This window comes from Mercenaria mercenaria, unplaced genomic scaffold (genome assembly GCF_021730395.1).
Source record: "Mercenaria mercenaria strain notata unplaced genomic scaffold, MADL_Memer_1 contig_1821, whole genome shotgun sequence".
Lineage (NCBI taxonomy): Eukaryota > Metazoa > Mollusca > Bivalvia > Venerida > Veneridae > Mercenaria > Mercenaria mercenaria.
The window spans coordinates 1-14,920 of NW_026459829.1; the positions used below are offsets into that span (position 1 = coordinate 1).

The window sequence follows — 14,920 nt, forward strand, 5'->3', positions numbered from 1 at the left end:
GATCGATCTTCCTATTGCATTGCCATCAAGCAATTCATAAAGTACGATAATTAAAAAGATTGACAAAAATTATTACTAAGATCAGTGCGAACTTGGATGCATTCTTACAATTTAAAACAGGAACAACAGTAGCAAAGGTAAAATTAGTGTAGCATGAAACTTCATAATAAAGCCTCTGTACTTTTCCTTACAACATTACTCTTTACTAGGTGTATAAGCATTTGTAAGCCGTTTAAATATTATACATTTTGCAACAAGAAAACCAGCAGGAAAACTCTGACTACAATTGTGGTTTGGCATTCGATATTAGCAGGCATATATATATGTCACACAGAATTCATGTTTCGAAAACAAATGCTGTTTTACCTGAAGGCTTTGTTTGTTATTCATGCCGTTCTTCATCCCGGTAAATGTAAACGTGTTTTATGAATACACACTTCCGTATGAATTTATATGTTATTGTTAAATTGTTAGGATATTAAAGCTCGACAATTAAACCATTTTAGTACATTCTTCTGAAATGGAGTTATTATACCGAGAGAAATGAGGTGTCAGTTTAAGTGCATTACGATGTAATGTGATTAACATGCGATTTAGTAGTCCTTATATGACTTCCCATATCATCTTATCACATTTTATAACACTTTCTTCCGTAAGTTACTTTGACTAGTATTATTTTGACTCCACACATTTTCACCACTATTCAGCATCAAACAGAGGAATAATTTCCGAGTAAGCACTTCATTATTGTGGTCAACCAAGGGCAAGTAAGTGTGCTCTTGTGCCTATCTGATGCGCTCATAGTACATATTGTAGCGCTCATTATGAAAGATAATCTGTTAGTAAGATCTTGTTTTAACTGTCTTATTCAATACTATCATTCAATCCAGAACACGGACACTTTTTCGTTTTAAAATGATTTTAGTAAATTCTAAAGAAAGAAACTTGGGTTTAAATTCTTTAATTCCACTTAACTTGTTTTGGGCTACTTTGACAAATACAAAAACAAAATTCTATACTTCTTTTTTATTGATAAATATGAAAATAATAACACTAGACCATTTTGTTTTAGTAAAACTCTTACATTTTATTTGCATGCGCTAAATTACTTTTTTCATAACCCTTATCAATTATCTTTTTATCTCCATCACTATCACTTCATTCTTATTGCCTTTTATAGTATCTTTATCTCTAGAGTAAATCGGATGTGTCATTTTGGCCTGTTTTGGCAGCATGTTCTTAACTGTTCCATATTAACACTCACCATATAGAGAACTTTGATTGACTTAGACAATGTGTTTACTTATTTTGCAGTTCTACACCTTCAAACGAAAACGACGTACTATGGATGTTTATCAATACTGTGAACCCTTCATTTCGTAAGTAATTTCATATTTGCTTTAATGTCTAATGAGGGGTCTCCGTGGCCGAGTGGTTAAGGTCGCTGACTTAAAACCACTTGCTCCTCACCGACTAACCGATGTGGCTTTGAGCCTCACTCGGGGCGTTGAATTCTTCATGTGAGGAAGCCATGGAAGGTCGTTGGTTCTACCAAGTTACAGTATCACTCAAAGTGACATAGCTGAGATAATTTACATTATATAATTATTGCACTAAGTACATTTATTTGTATCCTTGCATTAACTTGTTTTCAGATTTAAAAAGTAAATTATTGTTTAAGATTTGACCTGCAGTTTAAAGACGCATAAATTAATTAAAACATAAAGATTTCTAAATTATTCGTTTTTGATTGTGTATACAGAAGCATTTTGCTTTTTTCGAACTAAAATAAACATATTATACGTGTTCAACTAGAGTTATAGAAATTCAATGATAAATGAAATGCAATGCCAGTTTTAACATCAGTAATATTTTTTCTGCTTCTTTAACCCATGACGTTTACAAAATCCCAAAGAAGAATTGCGGCTAAACATTCTATCTATATTTGGGTCGAACGTACCAACAAAACTAGTCAGTAATGCTGAAAATTCAGATTATGTTTAAAATTTGTAATAGTTTATTTTGAACCCGGGTTTTATTAGACGTTTCCCACATGATTTCTTCTTGAGATATATAACAATACAAATTTTAGTATTATAATTAATCTGAAGAAATTGTTTTTTTCTTTATTTTCCTAATATCTTAGGTCTGAATTTATCATCAAGAACACAATAGCGTGTGCATCTATTTACTAATATAATAATAAGTATTACGAGTGGAAGTAATGGGTAATACGTATGTACGTAGTAGCAAAAACAAGTGCACGCAATAGCTAATGCATACGCGGAATTCTAGAAGTACTGTTTCACGATCCTGATTGCCCATACTGCGGTGTTGATGATTGCTGCATTACCATGTACCTACGTATTAGTCATTAAGTGCTCACATATTAGCTATTTCGTGCGCACGTATTACTTATAACATAAGCATGTGCTCACTAAGTAACATTTGTATTGGGTTTAACGTCACACTTCACAGTCACATGGCGATTTTGTAACTTTTCGCTGTGGAGGAAGACCCCAAGTACTCTTCTGAACATTATTTCATGTACGGACGGACTACTTGGTAGAATTGCCGACATTTTGCAAGCAAACTTGATGGTTTTCTCACATGAAATAATTTTACGTCCAAAGCGAGAATGCTAAAATATGGTGTAAATGGGCAAGTGATTCGAAATGAAGTCAGCAACCTTACCACTCACCACTCGATCGCAGAGGCCGACCTTCTAATACGTACGCATGGAACTGCATGAAGCATCTTTTTTCTGTGTCACCCTCAAATGTCCCTTTAAAAGTTTTTGTATTCTTTATACAAATCCTGTCAAACATTGAGTCTATAAAAAGATCCTTTTCAAGCATATCTAACATAGCCAAACAAAATCTGTTCATAAAGAAATAAACAAAATGCAAAACTGTATGAAATTCAAAATAGATCATACATTTTCATTAATTGCAGCTAAAATAGAAAGAGCGGAAAACCACAGTTCGCCCAATACGACATAAATAAAAATATTCCAGGCTCAGTTTGATTGTGACGGTAATTGAAATTTGCAAGCTGTCGTCCACGCCCTTTAGTCACGGGTTGAGAAGAACTTTACATTTACACATGTTATAAGTATAGCATATAATTTAGTGACATCCGAAAATGTAACACGAGGAAAGAAACTGTAAAACAGCGACAAGATCAGAAATTTAGTTAAGTACGTGAGTCAACCACGAAAGTATAAGAGCTTGGAGTAAATGCCCGAGTTTAAATTTGTTGTTAGAGTAAAAGCAAAATTATCATTTTTTAAGATTAGACCTGCAGTTTAAAGAAATAAAATAGTTTTTGGTTATTCAGCTTCTTTCAGTAAATCAATTTGTCAATCGACAATGATTAAATCAGTCAACCTAACGCTTGATGTGCTCTTAGATACTAATATGTAATTATTTCGATGTATACAGCAGTCTTCAGAATGATCAGCAGAGTCAGTTGCCAATTAAATTCATGTGCGAAAAACCGAACATTTTGGCAACTGGCTCATCTAGAGGTTTTGAAGACTGCTCCAAATGGTAAAAGAGCTGGATATTGATATCTAAGAGCAAATTAAGCGTTAAATTGAATGATTTTATCAGGAGATTCAGTTGTCATTTCGCCTGAGGGTAACCAATAGCCTACATGTTATTCGACATTTTTCAATTAATCAATTTTCAGTCAAAAATGAAAAACAGTCCTTTTTACCATTGGCTTGTTCTGAAATATCAATATCTTACCATTTAAATGTATTCAGCAGTCTTAGCAACGACCAGGAGAGCCAGTTGGCAATTCGCGATGTTTCAGAAAATATTTTTCATAGGCGTAAAAGATAAAATCACAATAGAACGCTTTATTTGCTCTTAGTTTTCAATCAAGTTCGTGGAATCTAGTAGCTTAGTTCCAATTCTTCATAAAATTTGAAAAATCTAGACAAACCGGACAAAAGTACCAAATTTTGCACACAGGTAGTTTGGACCAACACAAGACTTTTGGCTGTAAGGGCCAAGGTCACAGCTCTTTGGAATTCTATTTTTAGAACATTCAAAATGGCCGCCATTAAAACAAATAGCTATTTTAGCAAAAGTTAGTTTTTATCTTATTCTTGGTACATATTTATGCGTAAACTGATTCATACATACTCTAAGAGTCAAGTGATACATTGGCAGGAAGTGATGTCAATTTTCACGTCCGTCTGTTTGTAAATCCGTCCGTCTGTATGTCAAAAATGCTGTTTATAAACAGCATACTTGTGATTATAACTATAAGATGAGCCCCGTAATGTGCAGCTTGACTTTAATTATGTATTGGTGCATCTGTCTGTCTGTCTATTTTTGGGTGAAGCATGTTTTTATTTGTTCCGTCCGTCTGTCCGCCCGTCCGTCGCAAAATTCATATATTTCAGAACAGCTTTTTTGGCTAAATCTGAGTGTTTTTTAAGATTTTTGACATTATTTATTCTATAAATTGTTAAATGTCTATTGACGTTTGGAATATCCAAGTGACTGTTCCTGAAATACCCTGTTAAAAATGAAAACGAAATGTATAAAAACGATTTGTTTTAACTGTTTATAGGGCCATAATGGCTTTGTTTATTATGTGACTGCCGCATGTGCTGTTATAAACATAAAATATATTAGTAACTTGTTAAATCTTATTTTTGATACTTTATTAATAACATATTTTTCAAAGGTATTTAAAGTATGATTCATAAAGTATAAAAAGTATTACTGAGTCCGTTCCTTTTTATAACCTCCCTTTTATGCAAAAGGATAAATACATGTGCAGTACTGAAAGAAGTGCTTTTCCAACCATGTAATTACCATGCATATTCTCTTTTTTATGAGAGTTGCTGTATCGGGTTTTAACATTATGGAATTTTAACACAGTGAAGTTCACCTAAACAGACGTGACAAAATATCATATTGAAAAGTACTTTAGGCATATTGAACAACTGTTAAAGATGGTTGAGGGGGAACATTTTCTTAATGTCTATTCAAATCATGTTTGATACATGTACCTATTTCTTAATGTCTTATGTAGAGAGCACCAATTACTACATGTACCTATATTATCTAAAACAACTGTGTAGATGGCAAAGTTTTTAATGGTGAGATTGTCATTCTTATCTTTTATCTATGTGTCAACGGGGCTGTTGCATTCTAGGGGTTATTTGAAGGTTAGAGAGTTAGGTGTAAGGTAATTTCATAACATTACTAACTGCAAATTGCTTTATTTATCAATATAATGGTGATAATTGTATATTACATTGTATTTTACATGTTGAGGAAGAATGCTATGCTTATAAATGACTTATGCATAGATCAATCATTAATTTAAGTATATCTGAAATAAATTACCTAACTGCCCGAACAATGCCATTTTAAGCCAGTGTGATGCAAACATATTAAATTAACATTGAAGATAAAGGGAAACTAGTTTATTCCATTTCTTTTATTGCTGGTGTAAATTCTGCATGCTGTTTTCAATCTTTTAAAAATGAATTGAGGTCATTAATCTAAGTGGGACATTTCTAAGTATTTAAAAGGCAAGACATGTATGCTGCAATCAAGGCTTTGACTGTGTCATTATGCTTTACAATTTTATTGCATAGTATTTCCATTTATATATTCATAAGGAGTATGTCATAAAGGTGCATATACTTCTGACGATATAAATTGTAGTGTAATAGCATAATTACTTGGGAGCTTTTAGTGATAAATGTCAGCATTCTATATCTTTCTATATCTCCTTTTGGCTTTTAATCATCATACAGAAGAAAATGTCTATATAAAAGAAGAGGCTTTTTAAAATAGAAATAAATCATTATGTTAAAAAAATGCATGTGCATACATCTATTCCTCTCTTGTCTATATGAATAACTATAGCTTTTTAGTTTATACTAATTTTTTTAAGCTCATTTGTGATGAAAGCTAGAAGCCACACTCGAATCCTGGAAAACCGAGTACTGGTGTCATTTGAGAAGGTTTAGTTATGATCCAAGGCGGTATCAAACTCTGGGTTGAGCGGCCAATACCTTAACCTCTAGACAACCGCTTCCCTTACCTATAGTTTATTGACGAGTGACTCATCCCAACAAAAATGTACCAGTACCAGAAGGCTCTGGCATGATATGTGACCAGGATAAACATGAATAGTATCACACCAGAAGATGTCGGTTTGATGATTTGAACAGGAAAAATGTCCTGTGTGGTCAAAGCTTTTAGTTGCAAGTAATGTTAAATTTGTTTGAGGCAACTATTTGTTCATGTAAAAGATGAAGAAAGGGTGCATATAAACCATGCAAACACCTCTAAATGATAAATTATAATAAGAACCCAGTAAATAAAGACATAATCATTAAATAAAAGTTTTAACTTTCCATTACAATTATAAAGCTTTTCAAGATACATGTATATAGATATGACCATATTGATACTTAGCTATATCAAAGTAAAACTATTTGAATAATTATAGAGATTTTATATAAATATATGTAATATGAGTTCTATTATGGGAATTACAAAGCTAATCACAAAGCTTATTTAGTCACCGTATGACCTAGAGTTGTGTTAATGCGATGCTAAAACTACCAAAAAACAAAAGAACAAAGCTTATTATTTGATACATGTATATGATGCAAAAGAACCATAAATGAAAATGAACCATTTCTCCCAATATACTTTATTTCAATAGAAGGATGAATGGAATTGCCATCTGCATGTTATCTGAGGCACTAGCGGACAAGAAATGCTGCCTTTATATCATTTGATCTACACTGTACAACAGTAATATTAAACTGATGTTGCGTCCCACATGCGGTTTCATTATGACTACAAATACAGAGCGGACACGATTTTTCGATAGACAGACAGACAGACGGACGAACGAAACAAAATGGAACATATTTTCTACAAACCTTTAGTCGGTTACACATATTTGTCACCTCTTGATCGAGATCAAGCAGCACATTACAGGGCTTATTATGTAAGCACGTAAAAGCGTATGGTTTTAAAAAAGAAGACATTTTAACGTACGTACGGACGAATGTACAGACAGACTGTTATGTAGCATGACCTAACTTTATGCAAATGCATCACTTTACCCTAAGAGTAAGTATGAATCAGTTTACACATAAATATGTATCAAGAATAAGACAAAAATTATATTTTTCTAAAATAGCTATTTGTTTTATTGGCGGCCATTTTTAATTTTCTAAACATAGAATTCCAAAGAGCTGTGACCTTGGCCCTTACAGTCAGAAGTCTTATATTGTTTCAAGCTAATGTTGTGACCTTGGCCCTTACAGCCAAAAGTCTTATATTGTCCCAAGCTACCGTGGTCTCGTTATGACTAAAAATACAGAGCGGACACGACTTTGCGATAGACAGACAGACAGATAGACAGACGGACGAACGAAACAAAAATGGAACATATCTTCTACAAAAATTAGTCTTTACACATATTTATCTCCTCTAGACCAATCGAGATCAGGCAGCACATTACAGGGCTTATGATGTATGTACGTAAAAGCGTAGGGTTTTAAAAAAGATGACATTTTTAACGTACGTACGGACGAATGTACAGACAGACTGTTATGTAGCATGACCTTACTTTATGCAAATGCATCACTTGACCCTAAGAGTAAGTATGAATCAGTTTACACATAAACATGTATCATGAATGAGATAATAACTAACTTTTACTAAAATAGCTATTTGTTTTAATGGCGGCCATTTTGAATGTTCTAAAAATAGAATTCCAAAGAGCTGTGACCTTGGCCCTTACAGCCAAAAGTCTTATATTGCCCCAAGCTACCGTTTTACAAAATCTGGTACTTTTGTCCAGCCTGTCTAGATCTTTCAAAATTGGCACTCTACTATAGGTCTCTACAGGTCATGAAGCACATTCGTTTCAAAGACTTAACCGTTTTCTGGCAAATGCTCGGAGAGGAAATAACTGTTCAAGGTCACAGTCACTTTGGCTTTTAATCTTCTAAATCCAAAGTAAGTACGGGACCACCTACTTGTAACGACCAACCATCTAGCAGTGTCTAAACAAAAACATGATCCTGTACTGGTCCGACGAAGTCAGTGTTGACAGTTTCTTATGCCTTCTGATCCCATTATATATATTCATCATCTGCTTGTTTTGACCAACTCCCTGCTAGCTTTAAGGACCACCGGTGGCTCCGTCGTTCATATGACTGAATAATTGTTGAGAAAGACGTTAAACACACACACACACACACACACACACACACACACACACACACACACACACACACACACAGAGTCGTTCTCCAGTAATTAATCGGATACCATTTTATGTTCAGACAACTAAAAAACCTACACCGATGTGCAAAAGACTCAGTCCTGTTTCGTGTGCACTTTGTTGTTTGATATCCAGTCTGCAATCGGGTGAATGTGTCTTGAGGGACGGAGAGCGGGAGTGCTTATTATCAAATATATGTAATGCAATGCGATTAAATGATGCTGAAAAGCTAATGGCATCACGCTGTCGAGGTAACTACGTCGCGCTTTTTAACGATAAGGTAGGAAAATTGTAACGGTGATGCAAAAATTATTATATCATTGAAAACGTAAGCAAAAAAAATGTATATGTTCAGAATAGTTTCTTAATATATGTGATAACGAGAAACCTCTTTGTTGTAATTTTGCCCATATTGTTATATACATAGTTATGTTAACGCAATGAAAATGGAGCAAGGACAAAATTAGTGTATTAGCTATTCTATTTAATAGCAAAGATTATATTGACAGTCATGTTTTGCTTAAAAGCAAACAAATAGCTAAGATGGCATTATGTCTTTCATCAGTGTCATGTTATATCAAAAATATGTTGATGCAGTCAAACAATGTAAACACGGTTATTTTGAAATTGGATTTGTAACAGTGCACAGCATGAAAAGTGTAACGTTAACATTAAGGAATAACAAATCTTTAGGGAGACAGTCAGCTTGACTATTAGGAAAGATTACACAATTGCTAAAACCCTCTTCATTGCATTCAAAAATCATTACAAAACACGTATCAAAATACGTGTCCAAATTTAGAGTTGATTGTGATACAATAATTAATAGTTTACGACAGCTTTAATGTCTTAAAGAGTCATTGATTGTAATATTCTTGTAGAACACACCGAAATTAGCATAATTCACTTCTAAACCAATACAGATTTAAGATAATATTTCGGACAAAATTTGGTTCAATACTCTGCTACATATTATTGAACTATATGTCAGAGTAAAAGCTATTAGATTCGAGAAAAAGAAAAAGTATACAAAGTACTTAGCTGCCTTAGAATAAAAAGGAATACAGACTTCAAACTCAAGTTATCGATTAAAAGTGAAATTTTAAAGATGGAAACATCTTTTATAAATAATTTTATAACAAAAAAGAAGAAAAGAAAACATATCATTACGATCTTGTACCTAGATAAAAAATGAACATCTAAAACTGAATATTTTGAAGCTCTGGAGATGAAGAATCAAGATTCACATGATACTGCCGATTTCAGAAAACCCCGCCGAATGGGCGTCTACATCAAACGCAGGTAGTAAATGACGTAGCTGTCACCCTAGTTAACCATGAGAGGGTAATTTGGTCACGCTTGTAGTTTGCTCCGCCCAAAAGTATATTTCCATCGTTCACAGTGGTTTAAAGTTACAGAAAAGAAGCGAGAAAAGCAGCCGTGTAAAGGGTTAGTTATAGAAGTAAAATATTACGCGAGTTTATTTCAAGATAATCCTGCATAATCATGATAATACATACATACATGTGCATGTACATATACGCAGCATATACAAAACTATTAAGATTACAGATTTGAACTGTCTGAAGATCGACATTGATGTATATAATTTGTATTGATAGCAACTTTCGACGAAATACAACAAAACTGCTACCACAAATTTTGTCTGTTAAGGTTTCATGCATTTATTTTAAATTGATGTATCAAGTCTTCGTAAAATGTCCACGGATGTCGGTCATGGAATTTATTTCGAACATACTCGATGTTGTCTTTACACATCGAACTATAAGGTTCGTTTTTTGATTTTACTTTCAATTGTGAGAAAACAAAATAGGCAATATTTATTTATTCATTTATTTATTTATTTAGTCGGATTACTTCTTCCATGTTTAAAGTGGGTTAATTCAGGTTGTCTAAGATGCTGTGTATTTCGATTTTTCCAAGTTCGACGCCGAGAATTGTCGAAGTTGGACAAGCTTATGATAAGAAAACTATAGTTATGATTTTAATGTAACAAAAGCACATGTGATTCTGATTAAATGCATATCATAGTCAAATGGTACGATCGTTAAATACTAGTATTTGTGACAGGCAAAAGTATCTTACAAACGCTGTGAACATAGAGGTTCAATTTTTTACTATCACAGTTTTAAATCAAAAGATAAAAATATATACTTTTACCGATATTTTCTCTCAAACGAGTCCTCTTTTGAGATATGTAAGTTCTATAGAATCTATTTTGTATTTACGACATAATCTGTAAAATACCAAACCAAAGGATCGACATCGATTAGAATTTCATTGGAAAAGTTTTCCATATAAAACATTATACATTATTTTATAGAAATCCGTCAAGTTATTACTGCATACAGAAGACATGTGGTACGCAATGTCATGAATACTAAAGTAGAGATAAAAATAACCTGTTAGTCGACCTCATCGCCCTTAATAATCTTGAGAGTTCTATACCGACTTCCGCTTTATTGCAACTACATGCCCGTATGATTTCTAGAATCCGAATTATAGTATTCATCCATCGTGTGACCGCCCCCGTAGTCGAGTGGTTAGTCGCTGACTTGAAATCATTGTAACCTTCACATATTTCTTTATGTGAGAAAGTTGGAAGTTTCTTACGGAGGACGGGAGTCTAGTACTGGTTTTTCCCAGGAGCGACGGTTAGGTAAACTGCCCACCCAACATACAGAAGAACTGTTGAAAACGGGCACCCAAGAAAATAAATAAATGAATTTCCGTCGTGAGCAAGTTTCTTGGCAAGGAAACTTACTTAGTCATGAATCCCGAATCAAATTTCAATTCGCTTTCAATCCAACACTTTAGGCTTTTAACTTCATGTACAACGACTACATGACCGGAAGTTGAATTGTTGATAAGTAGGACCAAATACATGTTCATAGTACGAAAACAAATGATTCCAGTTAATTCAAGCCTGTCTTTAGAATCACATGTTTGCTAGATTTTCAAGCACACAAACCTTTATATCTTGAGTAATGTATTTAAAAAGGGCATTTATGTTTATTGAATATTTTATTTTTTAACATGAAAAGTGATGCCCATCAGGCAATGATTTACTATTTACATGTGTAATTTTACAAGTGTAAACACATCTTTTGATCCTCATGCACCCGCTTAATTTGCTTAGAGCCATATTTTGGGTCCCGTGCGATTGGAAAAATGATTAATGGCGACATATACCAAACTGTTCAGTAATGTCTGAAGTTCATTTTAAGCCATGTCGCCAGTCCGAATTCCGCGACTGGACCGAGTTATGACGTCATCAAAATGGCGGCCATTTCTTAGAAATAGATCTATCATCATCTTCAAATGACTGATAAGAGTTTAATTTTGATGCTAAAAGTGAGTTTTTTTGTAGTTTACATCGTACACACACAATATTATCTCGCATTTTGTTATTCTGAATAAAGATAACGTCATTTATACAATGTTAATGATATATTATGCCCAAATTTCATATCTGAATATATGAAAATTACCGTACTATCGATGTGATAGTAAAATAAACATGTTTGTGAGTAATGTTAAAATACTACATACTAATAAATGTGTAACAAAATCTATAAGAAGATAATCTGGAAGCACAGAAGCAACCAAGCAAGGTAATAGCAGACTCGGTTTGATTGAGTCTGTTCATAAAAGGATATAGAAAGTGCGACATCCATTACGCTCACTAGCGTCGGCCTAAGCGAGACTCTATTACATAGGTATTGAATGAACTCCATGATCCCAAAAGACCAGAAAATATAACAACCTTGAATCCAAGTACCGGGAGACTTTTTACAGCCGCCACATAAACACAGTATGAATATGTTACGCCACCACAAATATGGAAGTTTGTTTGGAACAAGTGGTCGTTACTATACAGACATGTAATTGTGACTGCAGCGAACAAATTTAGTTTATATATTTACGGCTGAGTTAAAAAATGTTTGATGAGGATTTTCTAGATTTAAATCAATACTGTATGCAATGATGAAATATTTACGTGAGCATAGTACATCTTTAAAGGAACATGGAATAAAACATATTCTTTGACAAAGTCATTTCTATGCTGTTTCGTAATAAAATGTAAATTAAATACTAGTATAGAATCCCGTTTCATAATAATAAATTTACATAACTGAACACAATGTTAATAACAAAAAACAACTTCATGCCAAAAACACCATTACCTCGCTGGGGCTTGAACTCAATACCCTTCAAAAATTGTATATTTAATAATATTCTGTAATATAATTCTATATGTGCGTTATTTCACGAATCTTTCTGAGTGAGTGAACGCTTTTCTTTCGAATGAACTCTTGTTTTTTCTATTACCACTATAGAATAAAACCCAGTAGTAGGTATAACTATATATGATTTAACTTTTATATTTAGTAATTACTTTCTACTTTCGTTGCTGTTGATGTGACATTCATATATCGGCGCTATTCACCCATTTAAATCGATGTGTCGCGAAACCTTTAAACCATGAAATATCGCTCTTTCGTAAAACAGACATAGCATCCAGTGAAAACTGACACGTCTATGGGGCATTTACAACCGTTTCAGAAATGTTCTAATCTCAGAAAAAACATCAATAAATTTGCTTCAAATATTTCATTGAAAATAATCTAACTTCTGTTGTAATTATCTTTTTAACTAATATTGTTTTGTACCTGTAAAGATATATCAACATGTCTGATCAGGAGCAGATCTTTGCAGGATATGGAAAGTATGTATCATATGTTAACTGTACGGTGATAAAATGTATGCTAGCGCTTATACAACGTTCTTTTCTACTATTCGAGAACGCATCTGATATAGTGATCGTGATATGACATGATAGACTGACTTTGCACCTTGGTAAAGAGATTGTGATAGAGCCGCGGCAAGTAAGTACACAGTAGTTCGCGCTACAATCAAGTACGAACCTATTGTTATTGCAAAAGCGGTATTGAAAATAAACAAACTCTCCTAGTACTTACTAGAAGTTATGATGATCCTTTCAGGGTATCAACCTGTTTGTTTTCTGTCAAGAAAGGCAATCGCAAATATCAGTTGTTCAAAGAGACCAATGCTCTGTCGGTAAAAAATACAACTTAATCTTAACACTTCAAATACGTCTAAATTCGGCAATAATCACAAAATATGCTAATGCGAATATCGATATTTAAAAAATTATTGGGGATAACATGTTATTAACTCCATGACTTGACAAATACAAAATAGTCGCACAAACTTCAGAAATAGAGTTATTGTCGACGAAAAGAACACATTGCAACTAAGTTTTGGACGGAAAGATTATTGTACAAGATCTTTCCTCTACAGCTATATACTTTAGGGAAAATGATACTAAGTCCTGGTATTTAAAGGATCAGTATCAGTTACTGCTGATAATCAAGATCTTCTTTGGAAGTCCATACCTATTTTATTGCACGTTTTCCTCGTTGGGTGATTCTGGGTCCTTCCGCGGAAAGCAAAAGTGACAATTTGAACATGTCGTAGACAGTCGCGTTCTCAACTCGTCACAGAATCTTACGTGTTCTATCCTTGCATGTACTCAAACATCCACAAACCTTCTGCAGCTGTTCGTGGTCATAGCTAATATCATTTAAAACTTGCAGTCGGTGTATTATGCATTCAACATTAAGAAGTACTGAAGTAAAAATACTACTTAAAACACATCAAAAGCAGATAATAACCAGCCAGTAATAACATATATTAATCGTTCTCTACTTAAGGTGAATACATATTTAAAAACAAAACTTTGTAAATGGTCGCCATACATTCTTAGCCGTTGAAAAATGTGATTTCAAGGAAGGTACTTGTGATAGCAAGAGTGCTGTCATAGAACTATTACGAAAATGCTCCAAACATGTTATGAGATATTGTTTGCAAGCCCTTGACCATTGATAAAATTATCTTAGAACTTTCAAGAGTTAAATCAGCATACCAGACAATGGAAAATGCTTTATCACCCAACCGTGACACCAATCATGAAAAGTTTCCTTCTCGCAAATTGCATGCCACAGACCAGCTTAAAATGGCCAAAATATTCCAAAATGACGGGAACAATGGAAGCTGTGGATTGTTCAAAGACTCTATTATTGTTCAATAAGTTTTGAGGTCCTATGGAAACTACCAATCTAACATTTTAAAGGCTTCTATCAATATAAAACATATCTACCGGGAACGAAACGTTATAAGAAAAGTAGGGGTTGCTAATCATTACATTGATTAAGTGCAGATGTTTAAAATCATTGTGCAGTTCAACGCGATACGAATGCTGAGCCGGCAAATTGGTATAGAATAATGTTTATGTGTAGCAGAAAATGAGCTTTGTTCAATTACAGGGTACATAAATATTGAAATTGACATTTATTCATCACTAGGTAGTTTAAAGCACATATAAAAACTACACTACTGTTGGAATATGATGATATTCGTATATTTTAAAGGTTAAGCCTACACGAAACAAATATATTCAACAAAAAATAAATTTGTTAAAAAAAGTGGGTGGGGTAAGATATATTTTGATTATTTCACACCATTTAATTGTTTATATACTTCAATATTGTTATTATACTGACAGCATATATTCCAGGATAGAAATTAA

The 14,920-nt window shown here is 33.5% G+C and overlaps 1 protein-coding gene across 2 annotated transcripts in view; it reads left to right on the plus strand.

The window, feature by feature from the left end:
- Nucleotides 1-1,253: 1,253 nt before the first annotated feature.
- Nucleotides 1,254-14,920, plus strand: part of LOC128551902 (T-cell-specific guanine nucleotide triphosphate-binding protein 2-like) — a 48,986-nt gene continuing 35,319 nt past the window's right edge. Inside the window, exon 1 of one of the 2 annotated variants that reach the window (XR_008368917.1) lies at nt 1,254-1,379. Coding sequence is in view for 1 of the 2 variants with exons in the window: in XM_053532854.1 (XP_053388829.1) it covers nt 1,345-1,379 (35 nt within the window). In the remaining variant the exon portion in view is untranslated. The remainder of the gene's footprint in view (nt 1,380-14,920) is intronic. The other variant, XM_053532854.1, reaches the window with a different exon arrangement.